We start from the raw sequence: 27228 nt of genomic DNA, 5'->3' as shown, positions 1-27228 counted from the left end.
TTTCCACCAATATTCTTTGTATTTCAGGCTATTTCTCTCTTCACAGAACTCAATCCATCAAGCTAAGGCATCATCATGTTTTCCTTTTCATAGGACTCATATTCTTTGCCTTAGGAAATTCACAGGAAAAAGAACAGCCAAAGCCAACATATACATTGAAGGATGCCTGTTATTTACCTCAGTGACTCAGTCAAGGTGGTTTCATGCTCTTAAGGTGGATATTTTAGAGACTGAGGGATATATCATGCTTTGGCTCCTGTACAGAAGCCAGTATTTCTAAATACATCATATCATCAAGAGATTTCCATCTCAACAACAGCTCACTATAATGTACTTGGCTATTAGAGTCTTTACTGCTATAATGAATAAGACATGATTAATCTGAGCTATAAAAATAAATTATAATAAAACCATAACCTCTTGTATTGGCATAGAGTTTTCCCTTAGTTTTGTAAAAAAAAGAAAACTGTACACAATTTTTACACAAGCTCAACAATTTTAGAAATGCAAGGACTTCAAAAAAGAGGAAATGGATTTATCACTACTTGACTTTTTATGAACTTTTTAGAGGTTAACAAACGAAGAGATAGAAATTGAGAAAAAGGGCCAAGTCTCCATTGATCAGCGGTAGAGTTTGGTGAGCACCCACGTCACGGCACAAGTGGTTTTCTACCTTTGTCTATGACCTGTGTTCAAGTTCAAAGACCACTGTCCCTCTTTGTCATGTTGACACTTCCCAGGAAATTCTTTTGTCCCGTTTACCACTGCGGCTGGGAGAAATCTCCAGGCAGAAAAACTCCAGTCCAGAAGCATTTGGTTAAATAATGTCTCGGCCCCTGCAACTCTAGGAGGCACAGAAGCAGAAAGAAGTCCAGCCCATCCCACATGCTCCAGTGCCCCCAGTCCACCCACTGGAAGAATTCAAGAAGCCTGGCATGGAGGTAATTCAGCAGCCTGCTGTGTTCTCAAACAACGGTCCGTAAACAATGATTGGCCAATTTCATTCTAATCTTCCCAATTTTGCTCTAATTAAAATCAAGCTGTAGCTTTCAAACAGTTTAATTAAGGCTGATTGGGAGAAATGGGGAGGGGAGACTCAAGTTTAAAGGAGGAGGACGGGATCCCTGGTGAACCTCGCACCGCACAGTCCGGGCTCAGGGGTGTGGAGAGGGTGCTGAGAGTGGTTATGCTTGCGGAATCAATAAGATATACAGCAGACACATTGAAATGAAGGACTAGTGGATCTAGGAGACTAGAAGGAACTGAAAATGGAGCTAAGGCCTGTGTTTTCCAAGGCACAGAAACCTCAGCTCTGCCCTGACCTCCAAACCTGCTCCCCACAGCTCATCTTTTTAACTGAGGAGAAAATAGCTTTGTTCACTACTCTTCACCTCCTGTTGTGGTTGTCTTTGCTCAGCAAGCTGACAGCCCATGCCAGGCTTCTCCCCAGCAAACATCCACGGGCTTCCAATCATCTATTTAACCCCAAGAGAAATCCCCCTGACTGGCAGTTCCTTCTGTTATTTGACAAGTTTATTCCTGTTGCAATGAGAAAGCCCTTCTGGTATTTGGGTGCATTTGCTTTTTATACAGGTCACTCTTCTTTGGATTAACTATTTTTAGTTCCTTCAATACAGCTTCCAGATCCCTAGACTGTCTAGTCAAAGCTATGGTTTTTCCAGTAATCATTCATGGATGTGAGAGTTGGACCATAAAGAAGGCTGAGTGCTGAAGAATTGATGCTTTCAAACTGTGGTGCTGGAGAAGACTCTTGAGACTCCCTTGGACAGCAAGGAAATCAAACCAGTCAATCCAAAGGGAAATTAACCCTGAATATTCATTGGAAAGACTGATGCTGAAGCTCTAATACTTTGGCCACCTGATGCAAAGAGCTGACTCACTGGAAAAGAAGCTGATGCTAGGAAAGATTGAAGGCAGAAGGAGAGGGGGATGACAGGATGAGATGGTTGGATGGCATCACCGACTCAACAGGCATGAGTTTGAGCAAATTTGGGGATATAGTGAAGGAGAGGGAAGCCTGGTGTGTTGCAGTCCATCGGGCCGTAAAGTCAGACACAACTTAGCAACTGAACAACAAAAAATGTAGCTATAAGATACTGCCTTTTAGCCTGAGACCCATAATAAGCATCATTGGAGGAAAGACCTAATGGCCCTTGTGCAGACGCACAACCTGTAGTATAGATAACTCAGCCAACCTACAGGCGCTGAGTGAGCAAAATGATTATTGTTTTGAGCTACTGAGTGTGGGGGATCTTATTATATCCATGGCCATAATTAACTGATACACACCACAAACTTGTCTTATTTTATAGACAAGCTAGCTGAGACTCAGATAATTAAAGTATCTTTATCAAAGATAATAACCAACCAAAATTGAGGATAGGTCTTCCCTAGTGGTCCAGTGGTTAAGAATCTGTCTGCCAATGCAGAGGACACAGGTTCGATCCCTGGTCCAGGAAGATTCCACATGCCATGTAGCAACTAAGCCTGTGTGCCACAATTACTGAGCTCATGAAGCCACCAGAATGAGAAGCCCGCACACCACAACTAGAGAGTAACCCCTGCTCACTGCAACTAGAGATAGCTCACACATAGTAACAAAGACCCAGTGCCTGCAAAAATAGATAAATATAATTTTCTTAACAGTGAAGATAGACTGTGATCTTTCTCCTATATACATTTCCTTCACTGATGCACCTGAATATTGCATTTCTTTTTTGAGACAAACATTCTGGGCTAACAGTAATCTCATGGTGAACCAGACACCTCCACATTTTTTCCACCCTTAGACATTTTTTCCACAGCTAAGCCAGGATTCCTGTACTCTATTTATGCAGTTGACATTTTGAACTTAAACTCAGGGCTCTCCATTTCCCCCTTTTCTTGCATTTCTCTCCTTTGTGGAAGAGACTGGAAAGTTGTTCTGTAAGTAATTTAATTTTCCTCCTGAACTCACAGAGAGCTTTCTCAGCTTCCTCTGCATTTTAGCATAAGCACATGACTGAGTTTTGGCCAGTGGAATATCAACCAAGATCTAGCCCACAAGACTGCCTATGAAATCATTCATGTTCTCTCTCTTTCCTTGTTTAGTAGGACCCACAGGGGAACTCTGAGGCCCGAAGTAATGACAGTGACTGGATAGACAGAAAGAGTCTTGGTTCTGAATGATTTCACAGGGCAGTCTCCTCTTAATCCAATCACAAATTGCACTGGACATGAGCAAAAATAAAAAAAAATAAACAAACATGATTTAAGTCACTGAGATTTGGGGACCCTTTGTGCCAGCAGTTAGCCAACTCTAATTCCACCCTGATCGTGCAGATGCACAACTTGTGCACACACACAACCTGAGCATGGTTGACTCAGCCAACCTACAGATGCTGCATGAGAAAAATGACGGTTTTAAGCTACAGAGTCTGCAGGATATTTCTATAACCATATTCTTGGTCGCAATCTCATATTGCAGCCTGGCAAGTAATCTTCACTTGATATTATTACTTACCTGGATAAGTGTGTGTTGTGTGTGTTGAGTCGCTTTAGTTATGTCTGACTCTCTGCAGTCCTATGGACTATAGCCCACACACAGGGTTTCTCTGTCCATGGGATTCTCCAGGCAAAAACACTGGAGTAGGTAGCCATTTCCTCCTTTAGGGGATCTTCCTGACCCCGGGATCGAACCTGTGTCTCTTATGTCTCCTGCATTGGCAGGCAGGTTCTTTAGCACTAGCATCTGCATAAGGGTCCCTTTCAATTATCTAATTTTATTGCCTATGTGGTCAAGCATCCATGCTCTCATATCGCCCCAGTTCAGTAACATTCCCATATGTGCGTCTTTCATCCTTACTTTGTGAGTCCAGATGGAAATGATGTTGGTCTTGAGGCCTTGACTTCAATGCTGTGGGATCGTGGTGCATGAGTTGTGTTCCACAGGGAAACCACCTGTCACTGTTAAGGATTTATTTGGGACTATCTACTCCTTGGAAGGAAAGTTATGACCAACCTAGATAGTATATTCAAAAGCAGAGACATTACTATGCCAACAAAGGTCCATCTAGTCAAGGCTATGGTTTTTCCAGTAGTCATTATGGATGTGAGAGTTGGACTGTGAAGAAAGCTGAGTGCCAAAGAATTGATGCTTCTGAACTGTGGTGCTGGAGAAGACTCTCGAGAGTCCCTTGGACTGCAAGGAGATCCAACCAGTCCATCCTAAAGGAGATCAGTCCTGGATGTTCATTGGAAGGACTGATGCTAAAGCTGAAACTCCAATACTTTGGTCACCTCATGCAAAGAGCTGACTCATTGGAAAAGACCCTGATGCTGGGAGGGATTGGGGGCAGGAGGAGTAGGGGACGACAGAGGAAGAGATGGCTGGATGGTATCACTGACTTGATGCACATGAGTTTGAGTGAACTCTGGGAGTTGGTGATGGACAGGGAGGCCTGGCATGCTGCGATTTATGGGATCGCAAGGAGTTGGACACGACCTTGACTAAACTGAACTGAAACTATAAAATCATTGGATAAATTAACTCAGGATACAGTTCGGGAGAACAATATGTAGATTTGAAGTGATAAATTTGATTAAGGCATGAAGATTGCAGTAGAAAGAGTTTGAAGGGCTTCCCCTTCTTTGTTACATCTTTTTCAATGAATCTTTCTTCATTTTCTCTTTCTTCCTAAGATTTTCCACTCTATTGTTTTCCATATTTATTCTCAAGAGATCCCTCACAAGAAGAATATGCACTTATCTTTAAATAAAACAAATTTATTTTTTAGTTATCACCAAATAAGCCTATAAAAAAAGTCCTATTATTCTACCCATTTGATTGATGAGAAATATGAAGCTCAGATACGAAACAACTTGTACAAGTTCACACAGCTAGAAGTAGTAGAAGGTCAGTTTAAACCCACATAGTATAAATGTAGAGCCTGAAGCCTCACCTGCTTGCTTTCTGCTTCATCTAATTCAGTCCCAGATCACCCTACTCTTAGGGAGTGACTTCGTTCTCTTATATCCTTACATGTGTTAGACACGGTACGGGAATCTAAAGCTACAAAGGTGAAATACATGTTTTTTGTCTTCAGGAGCTCAGAGCCAAGTGAAGAGCAAACAGAGATAGTCAAATAAATAATTAACTAAATGTACAAAATAAGTTCTAAAGCAGAAATATGAACAGTTGTCGTGGAACCAGAAGTAGGAATAACTAACTTGTCTGTGGGAGCCAAAAAAGATGCTATAGGGTGGTGATATTTGGATACGGGTTTGAAAGGTGAGTTAGAGCTTAGCTGGTAGAGAAAATGACAAGAGCTTTGCTGGAAGACGAAATGGGATATGGAAAGGCACATGGGATCTTAGGAAGTCTTCTGCATCTGGGCAAATCTGGAGATGCTCACTGAGACTGAAACAGAGTTATCCTGCTTATCCTCTGCAGGAAGAAATACAGAGGATAAGCAGGTGGGGTATGATCAGTGGCACAATGTCAGAATTCAAGGAATAACTATTGGAACAGTGAATCTAGATTCATTCTCTCACCATAAACCCAGAAAGAGAAATGCCAGGCTGGATGAATCACAAGCTGGAATCAAGATTGCTGGGATAAATATCAATAACCTCAGATATGCAGATGATACCACCCTAATGGCAGCAAGCAGAGAGGAAATAAAGAGGTTCTTGATGAAGATGAAAGAGGAGAATTAAAAAGTTGGCTTAAAACCCAAGATTCAAAAAACTACAATCATGACATCCAGTCCCATCAATTCATGGCAAATAGATGAATAAAAAATGGAAACAGTGACAGACTTTATTTGGGGGAAGGGGCTCCAAAATCACTGTGGATGGTGACTACAGCCATGAAATTAAAAGACATTTGCCCCTTGGAAGAAAAGTTAGGACAAACCTAGACAGCATATTAAAAAACAGAGATATCACTTTGTCAACACAGGTCCATCTAGCCAGAGCTATGATTTTTCTGGTAGTGATGTATGCATGTGAGAGTTGGACCATAAAGAAGTCTGAGTGCCTAAGAATTGATGCATACTTTCTAACTGTGGTGCTGGAGAAGAGTCTTGAGAGTCCCTTGGACTGCAAGGAGATCCAACCAGTCAATCCTAACGAAAATTAACCCTTAATATTCATTGGAAAGACTGATGTTAAAACTCCAATATTTTGGCCACCTGATACAAAGAGCTGACCCATTGGGAAAGACCCTGATGCTGGAAAATATTGAGGGTGGGAGGAGAAGAGGATGAGAGAGGATGAGATGGTTGGATGGCATCACTGACTCGATGGACATGAGTTTGAGCAAAGTTCAGGAGACAGTGAAGGACAGCGAAGCCAGGCGTGCTGTAGTCCATGGGGTCACAAAGCACTGGACACGACTTAGCAGCTAAATAGCAACAAAAACCCACAACATATTTCCCACTTTTCTTGTAGAACTGATGCTTCAGGTCCTGAACAGAGTCACCACATTTTCTGAGGTGCACCATGACCTATATCACTAATTTTCAAGAACTGCACAGAATACAAGAAGTTAAAGAAAATCTGTGGAGAGGGAAAGTGCTTGGTCTGAGAAACTCCAGAATGGTGAATTGATACTGATCTGTGACAAAAGTCTTGAGCACTTTGAAAGGTGACTAAGCAAGCAAGCTCTCCAGGAGCCAGAAAAAAAAAACCAAAAACCTTATGTTGACATCAATTTCTTGTTTATTATCTCTTTCCTTGTTTACCAGGGCCCAGTAAAGAACTCAGAGGCCCTAGGTGATGACAGAGTGATGGGATATGAGTCTTAGTCCTGAATGATATCATGAAGGTCCAAGATGGAAAAGAGAGAGGAGGGAAAAAAGAAACAAGGAAAACAAACAAGTTTGAGAGACATAACATGGAAAAGGGGAGAGAGAGAGAAAAGAACTTCTGGAGGGAAGTCTCAGTATGCTAGTAAGTCAAAGTAGCGCGGAGAATAACAACTGTTTTCAAGCATCTGGAGAACTTTTTGTGAAGAAGAGGCATTTTCACTTATTCTAGATACACAGGAGAAAGAAGACTCAGAAACAATGAGTAGAATTATGAAAAGGAAAAAAAAGACAAAAAACTGAGATTCAGTGTCATAAAAATCTGTAGTGTGTTTGGGGCTACTGGATGGAAATTGGCTTCAGAAAACACTCAGGACTGGACCTGCCTGAGCCAGGTTGATCACTTTCTTGGGGATTTGTGGAGTGGTTGTCTGCCTTGGGTAGGAAATAAATGATTTTAAAGTTTGCTTATGGAACTCTCTTCTTCTGTTGGTGGGAATGTAAATTGGTACACCCACTATGTATGACAGTATGGAGGTTCCTTAAAAAAGAAAAAAAAATAGAATTACCATATGATTCAACAACCCCACCCCTGGGCATATATCCAGAAAAATACAAAAGCTCTAATTCAAAAAGATACATGTACCCCAACATTCACAGCAGCACTAGTTACAGTAGCCAAGGCATGGAAACAACCTAAATATCCATCAACAGAGGAATGGATAGAGAAGACGTGGTACAGATGCACAGTGGAGAATTACTTGGTCCATAAAAATGAACGAAATAATGCCATTTGCAGCAATGTGGATGAACCTAGAAACTATCATGCTTAGTAAAGTCAGAACAGAAAGACAAATACAATATACACTTAGTATACGATAACACTTATATGTAGAATCTTAAAAAGTGATACAAATGAACTTATTTACAAAACAGAAACAGACTCACAGACATAGGAAACACACGAATGATTACCAAAGGAGTATGGCAAGGCTGGATATGTCACCCTGCTTATTTAAATTATATGCACAAAATCCTTCAAACTTGGCTTCAACAGTATGTGAACTGAGAACTTCCAGATGTACAGCTGGACTTAGAAAATGGAGAGGAACCAGAGATCAAATTGCCCAAATCTGTTGGATCCTAGGAAAAGCAAAGGAATTTCATAAAAACATCTAATTCTGCTTCATTGACTACACTAGAGCCTTTGACTGTGTGGATCACAACACACTGTGGAAAATTCTTAAAGAGATGGGAATACAAGACCACCTTACCTCCTCCTGAGAAACCTATATGCAGGTCAAGAAGCAACAGTTAGAACTGGACATGGAGCAACAAACTGGGAAAATTGGGAAAGGAGTACATCAAGGCTGTATACTGTCATCCTGCTTATTTAACTTATATGCAGAGTACATCAAGCAAAATGCTGGGCTGGATCAAGCTGGCATCAAGATTAAAATATCAATAATCTCAGATATGCAGATGATACCACCCTAATGGCAGAAAGTGAAGAGGAACTAAAGAACCTCTTGGAGAAGGTGAAAGAGGAGAATTTAAAAGCTTCTGCACAACAAAGGAAACTATTAGCAAGGTGAAAAGGCAGCCTTCAGAATGGGAGAAAATAATAGCAAATGAAGCAACGGACAAACAACTAATCTCAAAAATATACAAGCAACTCCTACAGCTCAACTCCAGAAAAATAAATGACCCAATCAAAAAATGGGCCAAAGAACTAAATAGACGTTTCTCCAAAGAAGACATACAGATGGCTAACAAACACATGAAAAGATGCTCAACATCACTCATTATCAGAGAAATGCAAATCAAAACCACTATGAGGTACCATTTCACACCAGTCAGAATGGCTGCAATCCAAAAGTCTACAAGCAATAAATGCTGGAGAGGGGTGGAGAAAAGGGAACTCTCTTACACTGTTGGTGGGAATGCAAACTAGTACAGCCACTATGGAGAACAGTGTGGAGATTCCTTAAAAAACTGGAAATAGAACTGCCTTATGATCCAGCAATCCCACTTCTGGGCATACATACTGAGGAAACCAGAAGGGAAAGAGACACGTGTACCCCAATGTTCATCGCAGCACTGTTTATAATAGCCAGGACATGGAAGCAACCTAGATGCCCATCAGCAGATGAATGGATAAGAAAGCTGTGGTACATATACACAATGGAGTATTACTCAGCTATTAAAAAGAATACATTTGAATCAGTTCTAATGAGATGGATAAAACTGGAACCTATTATACAGAGTGAAGTAAGCCAGAAAGAAAAACACCAATACAGTATACTAACACATATATATGGAATTTAGAAATATGGTAACAATAACCCTGTGTACGAGACAGCAAGAGAGACACCGATGTATAGATCAGTCTTATGGACTCTGTGGGAGAGGGAGAGGGTGGGGAGATTTGGGAGAATAGCATTGAAACATGTATAATATCATGTATGAAACGAGTCGCCAGTCCAGGTTCGATGCACGGTACTGGATGCTTGGGGCTGGTGCACTGGGACGACCCAGAGGGAGGGTAGGGGAGGGAGGAGGGAGGAGGGTTCAGGATGGGGAACGCGGGTATACCTGTGGTGGATTCATTTCGATATTTGGCAAAACTAATACAATATTGTAAAGTTTAAAAATAAAATAAAAAATAAAATTAAAAAAAAAAAAGAAAAGCTACCTTAAAACTCAAGATTCAAAAACTAAGATCATGCATCTTGTCCCACCACTTCATGGTAAATAGATGGGGGGAAATGGAAACAATGACAGACTTTATTTTAGGGGCTCCAAAATCACTGTGGACAGTGACTGCAGCCATGAAATCAAAAGATACTTGCTCCTTAGAAGAAAATCTATGACAAACCTAGACAGCATATTAACAAGCAGAGATATCACTTTGTAAACAAAGGCCTGTAAAGTCAAAGCTATGGTTACTCCAGTAGTCATGTACGGATGTCAGAGCTGGACCACAAAGAAGGCTGAGGGCCGAAGAATTGATCTTTTCTAACTGTGGTGCTGGAGGACTCTTGAGAGTCTCTTGGACTGCAAGGAGATCAAACTAGTCAATCTTAAAGGAAATCAACCTGAATATTCATTGGAATGACTGATGCTGAAGCTGCAATACTTCGCCCACCTGATGTGAAGAGCCAACTCATTGGAAAAAAACCCTGATGCTAAGAAAAATTGAAGGCAAAAGGAGAAGAGGGCAGCAGAGAATGCAATGGTTAGATAGCATCACTGACTCGATGGACATGAATTTGAGCAAACTCAGATATAGTGAAGGATAGGGGAATCTGGCATGCTGCAGTCCATGGGGTCACAAAGAATTGGACACAACTTAGGGACTGAGCAACAACAATGTGTGGTGTGTGTGTGTAACTGAATCACTGTGCTGTACACTTGAAACTAACACAATATTGTAAATCAACTAAACTTTAATAAAAAATAAAAATAAACTTTCCTTCTAATTCACATTTCTGGGCACCTTGGCTCCGTTCTGCCATCCCATGTTGCCAGGCTGCCCTACATCCTCAGACACTGTTTCTGTAGCTCTGGGCTCTTAGTCTAGACCAACCACTAAATCTGTGGTTCTTTGATTTAGTCTCCAGGGCTGCAGGCACCAGAATGGACATCACCCTACTTGGTGGAAACAGAAGGCAGACGAATGTATTATCAGCCTCTAGAGCCACATTTCCTCTATGGAGTCCCATTTGAGCATCAATTTTCAGATGACTGAGGCTGACCTTCAAGGACTTGAAAACCTCCTTTCCTCTGCATGTGGTCTTTATTAGACTCACCCTTTAGAACATAAACAGAACACAGCTAAGCAAAGCCTGGCTCATCACACTGAAGTTTACCTCTGTTACTAATAAACCAACTATGTGACCCCCGTTGAGGGATCATTAGGTATTTACATGCCTCTGTGGCTTCAGGAGAGCTCACTCCCCAAAGAGTCTTCCTTCCTCTTCCTCCTCCGTCACTAGTGTGTCCCCAGTGAGGTGCAGGCACTGCCAACACGCATGGAAGACGAGAATTCTCCCAGGCAGCAAGGCTAGTAATGAAGGTCTGGTGCAAAGCTAGTTCTGGCTACCTCATTTTAATCCCTCTAGGGCCTCCTGCCTGGCCCGTGAGACTATGTGTTCATTCTGACGTCCACAGCCTGGTTTTTTTTTTTTTTTTTCCGCAAGGGGGAGGGATAAAGAGGCACATTTCTGGGCTCAGGGGAGAACCTGGCATGGTGGCAGAACTAGGGAGCATTAAATAAGTGCAGAGGGAATCACACAGCACCAAGGAGGAGCTCTGCCTCTAAGCCATGGTCCAGGTGGCTAATCTGCTCACCCTATTCCTACAAATTCTAAAGCTGACTTGGGAGTCCCAGCCTCTAGGTCTCTTTCACTGCTTCATCTGATTCCATGATACGCTGTGGACACAAAGGGTAAGTGGGAATGACCCAGAGCATATACCAATCTTGTCGTTACATGAAACTCCACATTTACAAAGTGGCCCAATAAGCAGAGGTTATATCCATCACCCATGGTTTCTTCTGGCTGGATGGAAATATTCCTTGAAATATAAGACATTTCCAAGTGGATAGTGTGTGCTTATGAATCAGTAGCTATTGGATCCTAAAGTCAGGGGCTAGAGATTGGCTTAGCACTGGATTTTTATAAGCCATTGCCAGGAAAAAAAATAAGATACTGCATTTTGGAAATGGCATTAAGTGCTCCTCCAGTAGAGGATTTGATTTGCAGAAATTCAATTTACACCGCACCCTTAGAGAAATACACCACAGTGCAAAGCCGACACATACAAAATTCTCTGTGGGTGAGCTGCTCCAGGAAGGTTCATCTGTAGCTTCCTCCCACTAAGGGTTCCCCAGAGCCCAAGTACAGATGGAGAGCTCAGGTGGAAACACAGAACTACAGGGTCTTTAAGTGGGATGAGACACCTTCTAGCCCCCTGAGACCTAGCTATCCATCCCAAAGATCTGCCAGAATGCCAGAAGGAAGAGTAGGAGGGGTAGAGAGCAGAGGTAGTTATAAGAGAAGGCCCCATTTCTCTTGGAGCATTAAGAATCCCAGGTTCAGATTTTATTCAATAATAATCATATAATGGTCAGATACTCTACTGTATTGACTGCCGACTCTTCCTCTTACCAGTTGCATTAACACCCTCAAAAACCCAGTGTCTTCATCTGTAAAAATGTACACCAAAAGTATCTCCCTGGTACATTTCTCATAATGATAATTTTAATGTATATGAGACTCTTAATCTCAGGGTTGTGGGTTTGAGCCCCACATTGGGTGCATGCTTCAGGGCTTCCTAGATGGCACAGTGGTAAATAACCCGCCTGCCAATGCAGGATACACAGGTGAACTGGGTTCAATCCCAGGGTCAGAAAGATCCCCTGGAGTGGGAAATGGCAACACACTCCGGTATTCTTGCCTGGAAAATTCCATGGACAGAGGAGCCTGGTGGCCTACAGTCCACAAGGTCACAAACAGTTGGACACGACTGAGCATGCACATGCAAAATTACATATTATTATGCATTTAGTATGCTTTTGAACTGTGGTGTTGGAGAAGACTCTTGAGAGTCCCTTGGACTGCAAGGAGATCCAACCAGTCCATTCTGAAGGAGATCAGCCCTGGGATTTCTTTGGAAGGAATGATGCTAAAGCTGAAACTTCGGTACTTTGGCCACCTCATGCAAAGAGTTGACTCATTGGAAAAGACACTGATGCTGGGAGGGATTGGGGGCAGGAGGAGAAGGGGATGACAGAGGATGAGATGGCTGGATGGCATCACCGACTCAATAGACATGAGTTTGAGTGAACTCCAGGAGTTGGTGATGGACAAGGAGGCCTGGCATGCTGCGATTCATGGGGTTGCAAGGAATCGGACATGACTGAGTGATTGAACTGGCACTTAATAAGATGTTAGGAACATTGTGAATATTCAATATATATAGTCGATATTTATTATTGTTATTACTACATCACAATATAGAGAGAACACTTTCTTATAATTTATGCATTTGCCTTTCAAAACAATATTCCTTCTTTGCCCCCTTACTCCTTTCATCCCATGAAGAAACTGGGAAGGTTAGTGACAGCCTGATGCCTGTGGCCCACACTTTAATATTGTGTAGTCTACACCTTTCTCAGGAGGTCTAGCATTCCCATCTCTTTAAGAGTTTTCAACAGTTTGTTATGATCCACACAGTCAAAGGTTTTGGCGTAGTCAATGAAACAGTTCTGTTGCTGAGTTGTGTCTGACTCTTTGCGATAACATGGACTGCAGCACACCAGGCTTCCCTGTTCATCACTGTCTTCAGAAGCCTGCTCAAACTCACATTCATCAAGTTGGGGATGCCATCCAACCACCTCATCCTCTGTCATCCCCTTCTCGTCCTGCCCTCAGTCTTTCCCAGAATCAGGGTCTTTTCCAATGAGTCGGCTCTTCTCATCAAGTGTCCAAAGTATTGGAGCTTCAGCTTCAGCATCAGTCCTTCCAATGAATATTCAGGATTTCCTTTAGGATTGACTGGTTTGATTTCCTTTCAGTCCAAGGGACTCTCAAGAATCTTCTCCAGCACCACAGTTCAGAAGCATCAGTTCTTTGGTGCTCAGTTTTCTTTATGGTACAACTACTTACATCCATACAAACTACCATAGCTTTGACTAGATGGAACTTTGTCGGCTATACAGCTATATATAGCTTGTTGGCTATATATAGCTCTAAATATATAGACCTTTGAAACAGGGGTAGATGTTTTCCTGGAATTCCCTTGCTTTCTCTATGATCCAGTGAATGTTGGCAATTTGATCTCTGGTTCTGAGATGATACCAGTCTAATGGCAGAAAGCGAAGAGGAATTAAAGAACCTCTTGATGAGGGTGAAGGAGGAGAGTGAAAAGGCCGGCTTAAAACTCAATATTTTAAAAAAACCCAAGATCGTGGCATCTGGCCCCATCACTTCATGGCAAATAGAAGGGGAAAATGTGGAAGCAGTGACAGAGTTCCTCTTCTTGGATTCTTAAATCACTGCGGGTGGTGACTGCAGTCATGAAATCAGAAGATGATTGCTTCTTGGCAGGAAATCTATGACAAACCTGGACAGCGTGTTAAAAAGCAAAGACATCACTTTGCTGACAAAGGTCTGTATAGTCAAAGCTACAGTTTTTCCAGTAGTCATGTACAGATGTGAGAACTGGACAATAAAGAAGGCAGAGTACTGAAGAATTGATACTTTACTGTGGTGGTGGAGAAGACCCTTGAGGGTCCCTTGGACAGCAAGGAGATCAAACCAGTCAATCTTAAAGGAAATCAACCCTGAATACTCTTTGGAAGACTGACACTGAAGCTGAAGCTCCAATACTTTGGCCATCTGATGCTAACAGCTGACTTATTGGAAAAGACCCTGATGCTAGGAAAGATTGAAGGCAGGAGAAGAAAGAAATAGATGATGAGATTGTTGGATAGCATCACGGATTCAATGGACATGGACTTGGGTAAACTCCAGGGGATGGTGAGGGACAGGGAAGCCTGGCATGTTGCAGTCCATGAGGTGGCAGAGTTGGACACGACTTGGTGACTGAACAGCAACAACAGTCAATGCTTTGAGATCCCTGTACACAGAAAGCTTCTGTCTCTTGTATACCCACACCCTCCAGTCAGCAATCCCTTCCAGGGTTTTCTCCTGCTCAGCTGGTAGAGCTCCATCTGAGGTCACCTGCCCAGCCCATCTGCAGTATCTAATGATGCCTTCTCTGGTTGCTTCATGTAGGATTGGGCAAATCAGTCTGAAAGACCAGAAAGCTGTCTTTGAGTCAGGACAGATTGTGAGAAGAGGAATTCACACAACCGTCTCAGACTCAGGTCCAAACCTTCATCTCCAGCCCTGCTTTATGGTCATAAATCTGTCCCACTGGCTTTAAGCACCTTGTGAGCACTCTCACCTGTTTCAAATCCCAGAGGAGAGAATGGATAACTGGCACTGGGAACCAAACTCACACCCAGCGTTTTGGTCGGCCGCACAGACCTCAGCCCACTTCCAACCATTTGCCGCCGTGGGTCTGCCTTCCTGGAGGGCAGAGCTCCCTGAGGCCTGGGCCGCATCTCATTCACAGCTGTGCCCCCTGCCCTTGGGGAGCAGCCAGCACACAGAGGTAATAAACATACTTGAGCGAATAAATGCCCCACCACATGCCACTCACTGTTCTAAACAATGTGGACTGACATAATTTTCTTGTAGGAGATGTGGGAAGCCCTGAGGTGGGATAAATGTGGCAGAAGCTGAATAGCAGGAAGAAAAACGGAGAATCCCTGACCCAGAAAAAGCTCTTCTCTTGAGGGGAAAAAAAAAAAAAATGAAAAGACCACGTGGCTAGCCAGTGTCCCTGTCTACATCTGTGTCGCGACGGTTTCTAGATGAAGCCTACCTCATTCCTTTCTACATCTACGCGCCTCTAAGTAGCAATTCATTCATGAATAAAATTAATTATTTCTCAAAGCAAAAATTAATCCTCTTTTTCTCTGCCTGACTGACTCAAGATCTGTCTACTAAATCTCATCTGAAAACAAAACTGAACTGGCTTTCTCCCCCTGGCCTTCCTGGTTTTTTCCCTGCCTTTTTTGCACTTTTTTTTTTTTTTTACATTTTCTATTCACAGACCACCTGTGCAATCCTATTTCAATCCCATGTGAATGACCTGGATATAGCCCCCCAGAAGACATGAGAAAATTTGGGGCAAGAGTCATTTTGCCCTTGGGGAGCATGGGACTGACATCCTGAGAATTTATTCTGATACGGCATTCATGGACCAAATCTATCCATCACTCACTGAGAGTGTGCTAAATACCTCCTTCTCCCCAGAGCCTGGGATGCTACATTCTAATGTGTTTTTCCCGTGAGTGTGCTGTCACTCAAACTGGACAGCTGAACCCCTGGAAACCAGTAGAATCCTATTTTCTTTTTGGCAGCCTGCTATGGTGCCCAGAATAATGCTTTCCACAAAGTAGATGTTCCATAAATGCTTGCAAGAGGACCAAGTGAGCAAACACACCGTGTGGGAAGCTTACTCTAAATTCAATTTTTAAAGCATGGATGACACTGGATTTTCAGTTGAACAGGTGGCTTTATAAGATCTCAAAGCACAGCATATCATTTTCTCACTGGGTGCATATTCAAAGTCCATTTTTCCCCAGGTAGAAACACAAGGAATTGCCTTTGGTCCTACTTTCTACAGATATGTAATTACTTCTACTTCATTTTACTCATCGCTAATACAGGAAAATGACATGCCACTTCAGGAAAGAGGCTTTTTAAAACTGCACCTTGAAAGAAATCAGTGTCTAGGAGACCCTTTTGGCATGTTGGAGGGACAAGATATGGCAGACATAAGGCAGTGGGGCAGAACAGGTGGAGGAGGGACAGTCACATGCTTCTCGGCATTTACAATGGATAACTGGAACTGGCTGCTCAGTTTCTAAAGCACACTTGGCGCTCCCACACCGTTGGTTATACCGCTTCTGTGTCCACGGCACAGTTCCTCAAGCTCTCCACCCGGATAGCTCCCACTCAGCCATGAGAGTCCAGCCAAGGCATTACTTCATTGCAGCTTTCCTCACCTTTCTGTTCAGAGCCATCTAGCACGTTCTCCAAATGCACTGGTCTTGTGAGTTCCAGATCAAGGGCCGTGTCCTCCCCATTAATGATTATTATCAGAGTCTTATAGAAGGATAAGCACAGAGTTGGCCTTCAATAAAACGGATGGAAGGGATTCTGCTCTTCTCATGCTCTTGAACTGCCTTTGTCTGTTTCTGTGCTTCCTCCTTTCTCCAAGTGAGCAGCACACTTCCTCATTCACATAGGTTGGCTCTACTGGTCCCAGATGTTGCCATGTTAAGATGGAGAGGAAATGCTGTCCAAGGATGAGGGTCTGCAAGAGCCTGTATGCCCTTGTAGTGCTCAACCTCCAGACACTTCTGGAGTAAAATTCCTTGGGTGAAGTCCTTGGGCTGGGTCTACAGCCTAGATTAGATAGTCTATGTCAGATATTGGGCTGTACATTTAGCCAGCAGTGAACTCTTGAGGAAAGTGGATTCTAGACATTTCATTCTGTTCCCCTCCCACCTCCTCACCTCTATGGACCAAGAAAGAGTACCTGTGATGAGTCTCTAGGCTCATCACTCTGCAATGCCTCTGTTTTGCTTTGCTTTGCTCTAGTTTTCATACTATTTCTTCCTCTTCTTCCATCTCAGGAAACTCCCTTGCCAAAACAGAAACCTAGCAAGAAGGGCAGAGATCAACCAGTTTGCTCAGGTGATGGTAGTGTTTCTGGCAGAGCTCACCTCCTTCCCTGCCTGTCCCATCCACCTGAGAACCAGGGCTTCCCTGGTGGTGCTCTGCAGCTGTGTGATAACACAACCTTTCTCTACCTCTGCAGCCGTAATGAACACCTAGGAAATCACTGGGATTTACCCAGGCAGACTGAGGTTGCCGTTTATTTATGTGGATTGTGATCTCTTAATTGGAGATGCTGCCTCTCCCAGGGTTTGCTGTTTATTCAAATCAGTGTTTGTTAGTCCGTGAGACGTGGTCCGGATGATAAATCAGCTCTGGTGCTCCCTCTGTGATGGCTTCCACAGCTGCTCTCTGCTTCCTCACCTCTCCATTTCCCACAAGGCTCCCACAGGCTGGTTCTAGGCCCTCCAGCCTTTTCTGCTTTTAAAAATCTTTTCCCCCAGCTGCTTGGATCTATTCTTATGAGTTTATGTGCCTTGGCACTAATAATTCCTAAATTCAACTTCCTATGACTCCTACTCTATTTGTAGCATCTCCTGTAAATATTCTCACTACCTCAAGTGCATCATGGAGGATGCTGCCCTACCGTGAAGCCTTCTGTCCTTCTCCACCCTGGCCACTCGGCTCTCCTCTCCATCTCCCAAGCACTTAATCTAATCAAGCGTTAGTGCTATACAGTTCGTGTGGGGCTCTTGCTAAAATGCATGTTCTGATTTTGTAGGCTGGGACAAGGCTTGAGGTTCTGCAGTTTTCACGAGCTCTCAGGTAATGCCAGTGCTGCCGGTCCATAGACCACACGTGGAGCAGTATGGACAAAATATTGGGTTTTGCCTGTCTCGCTTCCGTCTCAGGTACTATTGCCAAGCCTTGTTTTTCATCCTGATGAATCATAAACAGATTATCTTTCCTTAAGATAACTGCTCTGGTGCCCGTGGAAAGGTCCTTTTAGTGGACGTCATTCAGCACGTCATCTGATTCTACCCCAGTTTGTCCTGTTGGATGTCTCCAGATGCACCTCCTCTGACACATTTCTGTTTCTACACTGCCCACCTTTGGGTACCACTCCGACCTCTTGGTTTTAAGCTTTGCTCTACTTTGGTTCTCAAAATTTGCAAACTCTGCCCAGAATATGATAAAAAATACAAAGGTCTTTTTAAAAATGAAGATATCTATTAATTTTTTATTTGTTCTCTCAAAAGACTTCTAATACATCCCCAGACCCCTTCTTTTCTAAAAGAGAGACAGATAGAAATGCAGGCATTAATGACTAAGATCAATAATTTGGAATTATACCTGGCCTTGCTTTTTTCTTCCAACCACCATATCACACTCATTGTTCTATACTATTTCTAACTTTCTCTCTTCGTTTTAATTTATTCTTTCCAAGTTTTAAGTGTTTCATCATAGCGGCTTGGATTTTTTCCAATCCCATGATTATCTCTCTATTAAAGCCTTAATACAAAAAGAAATTAAAAAAAAAAAAAAACCCAGACTGCTCATTACTTTGATTTGTAGCAAAGAGAGAATGGAACATTACCACTAGAGTGTTTCGAGAAACCATATTTACATTTGCATCAGCTCAATTTAGGTGCCTGATTAGGTTGTGCATTATGAAGAAGATGCATTTACCAGTCAAAGGGAAGTGGCGTGGTCTAGAGTTATGAGCAGGAGACTTCAAGTCAGGAGCCCTGAGTGTTATTTCTGGCTGTGACTGGCTACCTCTCTGACCTTGAACGAGTCCAACTCACTACTTTGAACCCTAAGAGTCCCCACCTGCCTCACAGGGCTGGTGTGAGAGCAGATCACTTAAATGTTTATTGTACTGAGGGCTAGAGTGGAGCAAATGTGGGCATTCAGGGGTCACAAATGGAATTAGAGACAGGATCTCTGCTCTTACAGCTCTTACCACTAGCCTGTTAAGAGACAGTGTCTGAGAAGTGGGCTGATTGCTCAGATCTTGGTCTGACAGGTCTTGAGGAGTTGCTGAGAGGTCGGCTAATGGAATTTAAAAGCTGACCAAAAATTGAGTAAGATGGCCAAGCCCCATCCTGCTATTTAGAAAGTTTTCACAAGTATGTATATCGTCTCTTTTCTCATAATGGTGCCCCTGAGACTGTTCATGTTAGCCCTGGGACCAGGGAGCTGGCAGGGACCACTGACTCCCTTCTGTAGGACACCTCAAGGCAGGCCTGCTCAGTTGGCTATCCCCGACTTTAGAAGAAAGGTCATTCTCTGTGGTGACTCTAAAACAGGCTGGAAATAAGCTAGCTCTTCATGGTAGTCCATAAGACCAGTAAGAGTGTGCCCCAGAGAAGATACATTCATTCTCCAGTTGAGAGAGAGAGAGAAGGAATTAAGGTTAATACACTTTAAAAAAGAAAGCAAGAGGGACTTCCCTTGTGATTCCATTGTTTGGGTCTCTGTGCTTGCAATGGAGGGGATATAGGTTTGACCCCTGGTTGGGGAAGTTCTGCATGCTCTGAGGTAGGGCCACAAATAAATTAATTAATTTAAAAAATAGAGAAGCATGAAACACTTCTCTATTTATTAAAAAACACAAAACATGAGAACATTTTTTTTCTCCTTCTAATGCAAGTTGTCAAATGCTAAGTCCCCAGCAGATGTTATCACAAGGAGAGTACCCATGGCTCTCATCTCATTATAACTTTTCCACTGGTTAATATTTATTGAGGATATTCTAATAACAGGTAATATTTATTAAGCACTATTCTAAGTGTTTTACGTCTATCAACTCTTTAAATTTTCGCATCAGTCCATTAGAGGTGGGCATTATACTTGTCCCAAATTTACAAATAAAGAAAGTGAGGAACAAAGAAATTAAATAATTATCCCAACATTATAAAGCTAGTAAGCTGCAGCTCCAGGATTAGAGTTCAGGTCATTTGGCTCCAGAACCTTCACTTTGAAGCACCTGTGCCTACGTGAATACAAACCTAAATGAGAGAGCAATGATCTCTGGGGACCCACGGTTAGAGAGGCCAGAGCTATTTTAGAAAAATCAGTCATCTCCTCCAAGTGAGAGAACACTCTGATTTCCAAATAAGAATGGAAAAAATGAAAAGAAGAGGTAGGACTTGGAGTTTAATCTTAGAATTTGGTTGTGTAATTGTTATGATATGCTCACACACAGCTAGAAGAGAAGAAGGGCCTCTCTTCTGCTATGGGAGAGAGCTTTGTGAAATTCTACACCAAATACTCTAACCCCACTGGAAAGTCTTATTCTTCCCCCATTACAGTTCACCTCCTTTCTTGTATGAAAGCACATGCAGATACCATACGATCTCCAAGCACCAAAAGCTTTCTTAAAATGTTGGATAAGAGACTTCCTGGTGGTCCAGGGGTTAGTAATCTGCCTTGCAATGCAGGGGATTCATGTCCGATCCCTGGTGGGGGGATTAAGATCTCACCTGCCTCAGAGCAACTGAGTTTTTGTGCTGCAACTACTGAGCCCACTGCCCTACCGGCCGTGTGCCACCATGGAAGAGCCCATGTGACGTAATGAAGATGCTGCATGCCACAACTGAGCCCCAGCACAGCCAAATACAGAAAAAAAAAGTGAATAAAAGACTAATTCTGTTCAAGGCTCAATCTCTCACTGCAGAGCATTTCTGATATTCTCTGTAAACTCTTTCTCCATCTGGCCTTCTAGACAAAATGCCCTTCTAGTCATTGGAGATGACCCTCAATATATATTCTACCAGTTTTCCATGACCTGTTCTCATCCCAGTAAGCAAGGTCTTGAGTTGCTTGAGGGAATCACCACTACAGACAAAAGGGGAAGGGATAAGAGTGAGTTCTCATGGGGATAATACAGACCCCTGCAACACTTGTGTACCTGGATCCAGCATCTTGCTTAAGAACTAAAAGCAGGACTCCCAGAATGCTCCTGGAGCAGCCGTGTGGGACCCTTCTCTCATTGCCCCCTCACAGGGTTGCAAATCAGAGCGCTGCATTCCTGTCAGAATGACTGGTTACTGTTTCCCCAAGCGCAAGTTCAGGTGCAATAACTGACCCCAGAGAAACAGAGCGGCACAGTGTACGAGCTTGTCACATTAAATGATCAAAAAACTATTACCAACTGATAGAACGTTGGTGGTGCAGAAGTGATTCCAGACACTCCTGGGGGGCCAGCTCTGAGCTGCCACCCAGGCATTCAGTGGTTGCCAGGCTTGAGGCGGGGGCCTGATGACAAGAAACATCTGTGGACGGGAGAAGGAAACTGGTGCTTTAACTCCTCTAGATCCCAGAGTCCTTAGACATGAATGGTGGTGTTGGGATTCCCAGTCTGACATTTCAGTTCCCATTTACTTGAAAAAAAAAAAAAGAATATATATATATACATATATATATATATGTATATATATATTTGGTGATAACAGTGTTTTGAAAGATTTGGGGGTAAACTGAAAAGTCTGAGATGAATTAAATCTTGTTTTCCTGGACCAGAGGAATTCACCACTAAATGAATTCTAGGGTAGATTTTCTGTTTTCCTTTTTCTTTTTTTGGAGGGATGGAAAAGGAAATTCTTTGATAAGAAGCATCACCCTGAATTTACCTTATAGAAAATCTGTGGAGGATACAGTTCTAATTTACATATTTACTGAGATTCAAGTTAACCTCTCTCTCTGGAGCAGGCTTCGCTCAGTCACTCCGCTCGAGCTGGTCTCCACCTCAATGGCCCTGAGAGAATCCCCACCATGGTGTGTGGAGGACGGCAAGGACCAGAGCTGCTGAATCAGAGAGCATCAGCTGCAGTCCTTTCTGAGACCAGATTGGGAGAGAAATGGCTTTTGTTTCTACAAACCTCTGCACTCATAAAGCACCAGCCCCTCAAACACCTCATCTTGTCTGTCTGTCTGCATCTGCCATGTGGGAAATCATGTACTAGGAGAATGGCCCCTATACATGAATCTCTCAGTGCTGAATATGTTAAACCCTCATTTCTAAGACTCCGTACTAACCCAAACAGGTTACTGTATAAGTAAAACAACAATAAATTTAAAAAAAACCTAAAAACAGAAAAATATAATTTCTTTAAATATAATTTAAGGACCCAGACTTTGGAGTCTGACTGCTTGGGAGCTAATCCTGGCTTCACCATTTACCAGCTGTGTGCCCCTGGACAAGTTCCTTAACTTCTCTGGACCTTGATTTTCTCATCTGTATAATGGGGAGAATAATTGTTCCTCCCACAGAGGATTGTTAGAAAGAGTAAGTGAGTTCACATACATAAGGCATGTAAACTGCTAGATCTAGAAAGAGGGTGAAACCTTTAGCGTGTTCATAAGACTAAGAATGCATACACTCAGCTTACAGATAGCAACCTCTACCTGAAAAAAGAATAGGTGATTTTCTGATTCTGTTTCTCTTGTGTTTTTTCATATTCCATCTCCACTCCTTTCATTAGGAAATAATCTGTAATTGAAAAGTAAATGTCTTTAATTAAAAAGAAAATTTTAGCAAAGCTCCTAGAGTTATCTGAAGACTACAGTCAATGTGAAGAGGAAAAGGGGTTGACACTTAAGGGAGAGACTGAGCCCAGGGATGAAGGGCAAGGTTGAATTCAGGGATACACTCCAGAGAGTGCTGAGGCTCACCGAGTCACCCAAGGTGAGGGTTTCGAGGAGCCTTGTGCTTTTGAAGTGCTGCTCCAGCAGCCGGGAATTTGTGCCTAGTCAGAGGGACCAGGTAGGTCACTTGTTTGACTTTCAGCTCTGATGCTCCTGAGGGACATGCAGAGAGAGGGCAGGAAGACACAGCCCCTTTCCTGCACAAGGCCAGCTGAGGCTGTGGTGTTGACAAGGGTGAGGGCAGGCCCCTCCCTGCCCCTGTGGGGCTCCCCCCACTTCTAAGGCAGGAACTGGAGCTGCCCTGTCTTCATTTGCAAGTCGAGGTAATTACAACTCATAAACGCATCTCACCCATTAGTTAAAACCCGTCCCCAGCATTTGACTCTGACCTCCTGCAGCAGCGCAGGCCACATGCTGACTCCATGCCGCCTGATTTGTCCTCAATTTATAAGCAGTACAACCTATAAATAGAAACCCTTTTGCTAAGTTCCCCAGGAGGCATCAGCAGGTTTTCCAGCTTGTATGTGTTTTCTTCTTGCTTTAAAAAAAAAAAAAAACATGGCAAGCTTGTTCGCCCTGCCTGCTACTCCTCCAGCTCTCTCCTAGTGCAGTCTGCGGTCTGCCAGCTGGCTTGGCGGTTGGCACCCGTGCAGACACAGACTGGCTTCGGAGGGGAGCCCCACTCACCTGTAGATCCTGTATCTGGTGGTGAAACCCTGGCGGTAGCGCTCCACAAAGTCCGTGTACTCCTGCGCGCGGTGGAAGGGGCCCCGATCGGTAAGAAGCCAGTCCAGGGGCGGCTGGCCGGCCGTGGAGGCATGATGCTCGGGAACCACAGCGGCCGCTGTGGCCGAGACAGCCAGCACCCAACCGGGGAGGCCTAGAGCCAGTAGAGTTGCCCATGGGGCCGCCGCCACCGGCCGAAGCCCTCTAAACCGAGCGCTGCTCTGCCACCTCATGCTTCTCCCGGGCGGTTGGTGTCTTCATTCTCTCGCCACACTCTCCCGCTCTGTGCCGCTCCTCCAGGGCTCCTGGAACTGGAAAAGGGCCACACGGAGATGTCAGTTGCACACCCTGATCTGACCCGGTGGGCCTGAGAACATCAAACCTCCCTGGGCAGGGACCCTTCTAGGAACCCTTCATCCTAGTGATACACCTTCATTCTAGGCCTTGAGCTAAGTGTCCATGTACATTTCATGTAATTCTTAAAACAATCCTATGGGCAACACCATCATGATCATTTTACAGATAAGAAGATAAGGTATAGTGAGATGAACAAAGCTGCTTACCTTCATGCAGCTTTTGAAACCAGAATTTTGACATCAGCTGGTCTAACTCTAACTCTTATGGTGTGTTGCATTCTTGTTTTCTATGTAAACTCGACACCATTCACATTTGTCTTCCTCTTTCAAAAATGTAAATGCTCACGGTGTACCAGTGATAGACTCATAGACTGTGTGCTGTCTCTGGAGGCTTGATGTAAAGCAAAGAGAAACCCCGTTTTTCTGATGGTGAATTGTGGGTAGAATAGTGAACTCCCATCACTGTTATGAAACTGGATTAACTTGGGCAAATCACCACCTTTCTCTGAGTTATCTCTTACAGAAAATAGAGAGGCTTCTATGGAGAACAGTATGGGGGTTCCTTATAAAACAAAAAACAGAGTTACCATATCATCCCTCAATCCCATTCCTGGGCATATATCCAGAGAAAACCATAATTTGAAAAGATACAGTCACCCCAGTGTTCACATAAGCACTATTTATAAGAACCAAGACATGGAAATAACCTAAACGTCCACTGACAGGTAAATGGATCAAGAAGATGTGGTATATGTGCATAGCGGTACATTACTCCATCAAAAAAAAGAACGAAGTCATGCCATTAGCTGCAATATGGATGGATGTAGATATTATCATACAAAGTGAAGTAAGTCAGAGAAAGACAAATATATCACTTATATGTGGATCAAAAAAATAAAGACACAAATTAACTTATTTGCAAAACAGAAATAGACCCACAGACATAGAAAACAAACTTATGGTTACTAAAGGGGAAAGGGGTGGGGTTGGGATAAATCAGGAGTTTGGGATTAACATATACACACTACGATATATAAAATAGATGAGCACCAAGGACCTACTGTATAACACAGGGAACTGTACTCAATATTTTGTAACAACTTATAAGAGAAAAATCTGAAAAATTATATACATATATATATACACACACATGTATATATGAAATAGCTGAGCTATTTCAAATCCTAAAAGATGATGCTATTAAAGTGGTGCACTCAATATGCCAGCAAAGTTGGAAACTCATCAGTGGCCACAGGACTGGAAAAGGTCAGTTTTCTTTCCAAGCCCAAAGAAAGGCAATGCCAAATAAATGTTCAATCTACTGCACAATTGCACTCATTTCACACGCTAGCAAGGTAATGCTCAAAATCCTTCAGGCGAGGCTTCAACAGTATGTGAACTGAGAATTTCCAGATGTACCAGCTGGATTTAGAAAAGGCAGAAGAACCAGGGATCAAATTGCCAACATCTGGTAGATCATAGAAAAAGCAAAGGAATTCCAGAAAAACATCTACTTCTGCTTCACTGACTATGCTAGAACCTTTGACTGTGTGGATCACAACAAGCTGTGGAAAATTCTTAAAGAGATAGGAATACCAGACCACCTTATCTGCCTCCTGAGAAGCCTATATGCAGGTCAGAAAGCAACAGTTAGAACTAGACATGAAACAACAAACTGGTTCAAAATTGGGAAAGAAGGACGTCAAGGCTGTATATTGTCACTCTGCTTATTTAACTTCTATGCAGAGTACATTATCCAAAATGCCAGGAAGGATGAAGCTCGAGCTGGAAATAAGATTGCTGGGAGAAATATCAGTAACCTCAGATATGCAGATGACACCACCTTAATGGCAGAAAGTGAAAAGGAACTAAAGAGCCTCTTGATGAAAGTGAAAGAGGAGAGTGAGAAGGCTGGCTTAAAACTCAACATTCAAAAAACTAAGATCATGGCATCTGGCCCCCACACTTCATAGCAAATAGATGGGGAATAAATGGAAACAGTGACAGACTTTGTTTTCTTGGGCTGCAAAATCACTGTGGATGGTGACTGTGGCCATAAAATTAAAAGATCTTTGCACCTTGGAAGAAAAACTATGACAAACCTAGACAGCATGTTAAAAAGCAGAGACATCACTTTGCCAATAAAGGTCCCTGTAGTCAAAGCTATGTTTTCCCCAGTAGTCATGGATGTGAGAGCTGGACCATAAAGAAGGCTGAGCACCGAAGAATTGATGCTTTCAAACTGTGGTACTGGAGAAGATTCTTGAGAGTCCCTTGGACAGTAAGGAGATCAAAGCAGTTAATCGTAAAGGAAATCAAACCTGAATATTCACTGAAGGACTGATGCTGAAGCTCCAATACTTTGGCCACCTGATGGAAACAGCTGACTCATTGGAAAAGACACTGATTCTAGGAAAGATTGAGCGCATGAAGAGAAGGGGGCAACAGAGGATGAGATGGTTGGATGGCACCATCAGCTCAATGGACATGAGTTTGAGCAAACCCCAGGAGATACTGAAGGACAGGGAAGCCTGGTGTGCTGCAGCCCATGGGGTCACAAAAAGTTGTGGACTCTTAGGGACATGACTGAGTGACTAATCAACAGCAAATATATATATGGCTTCCCTGGTGGTTCAGACAGTAAAGAATCTGTCTGCAATGCAGGAGACCTGGGTTTGATCCCCGAGTCAGGAAGATCTTCTGAAGAAGGGAATGGCAACCCACTTCAGTATTCTTGCCTGGAAAATTCCATGGACAGAGGAGCCTGGTGGGCTACAGTCCATGGGGTTGCAAAGAGATAGACATGACTGAGTGACTAACATGCACACATATGCACTTTATAAATAAAATACTTTATATATATATATATATATATATACACACACACATATATATAGATAACTGAATCCTGTGCCATACACCTGAAACTAACACACCATTGTAAATCAACCATACTTCAACTAAAAAATAAAACAATGTAGGATTAAACTATGTTTTTTATTAAAAAATAAAAATAAAAAAGGAGGAGAGAAAAAGGCTTGACTAGATAATAGTCCAGCTTTTGACTTCTAGCTGTGAACATCTGATCTGTTCTTTCACAGAAGGCCATGCAGGGATATAGCTAGAGTGGGAAATCAAACTGCCTCATTGGCATCATCAGAGAGCAAATCCAGGAACATGAGGATGACCATCACGCTTTCTCCTCACTGTGTTATATGGAAGTTCTCTGAGGTCACAGCTGTCTATCCTCCTATCCTAGCTCCTGAGAGCACACAGTAGGCCTTCAGGGATGCTTCCTGTCCTGGCCTCTCTGAGTTGGAGGGAAAGTTCCAGGAAAGAAGTAAAGTTTTGGCCTTCAAAACTCCTGGCTCCCTATGACTCACCCCAGGACTTTGCTTTCTAGTGCTTGTACTTGTCTAAGGA

General features: G+C 43.0%; 1 protein-coding gene across 1 annotated transcript in view; it reads right to left on the bottom strand.

Annotated features, from left to right (window-relative positions):
- The window catches only part of BRINP2 (BMP/retinoic acid inducible neural specific 2), a 142564-nt gene that overhangs the window by 36130 nt on the left and 79206 nt on the right, over nucleotides 1-27228 (bottom strand). Inside the window, exon 2 of the mRNA XM_061383287.1 lies at nucleotides 23411-23760. Within this exon, the coding sequence (XP_061239271.1) occupies nucleotides 23411-23682 (272 nt within the window). The 5' untranslated portion in view covers nucleotides 23683-23760. The remainder of the gene's footprint in view (nucleotides 1-23410; nucleotides 23761-27228) is intronic.

Source organism: Bos javanicus, chromosome 16 (assembly GCF_032452875.1).
Source record: "Bos javanicus breed banteng chromosome 16, ARS-OSU_banteng_1.0, whole genome shotgun sequence".
NCBI lineage: Eukaryota > Metazoa > Chordata > Mammalia > Artiodactyla > Bovidae > Bos > Bos javanicus.
The sequence above is the reverse complement of the archived record's forward strand: the minus strand, read 5'-3'. Positions and strand labels throughout refer to the sequence as shown.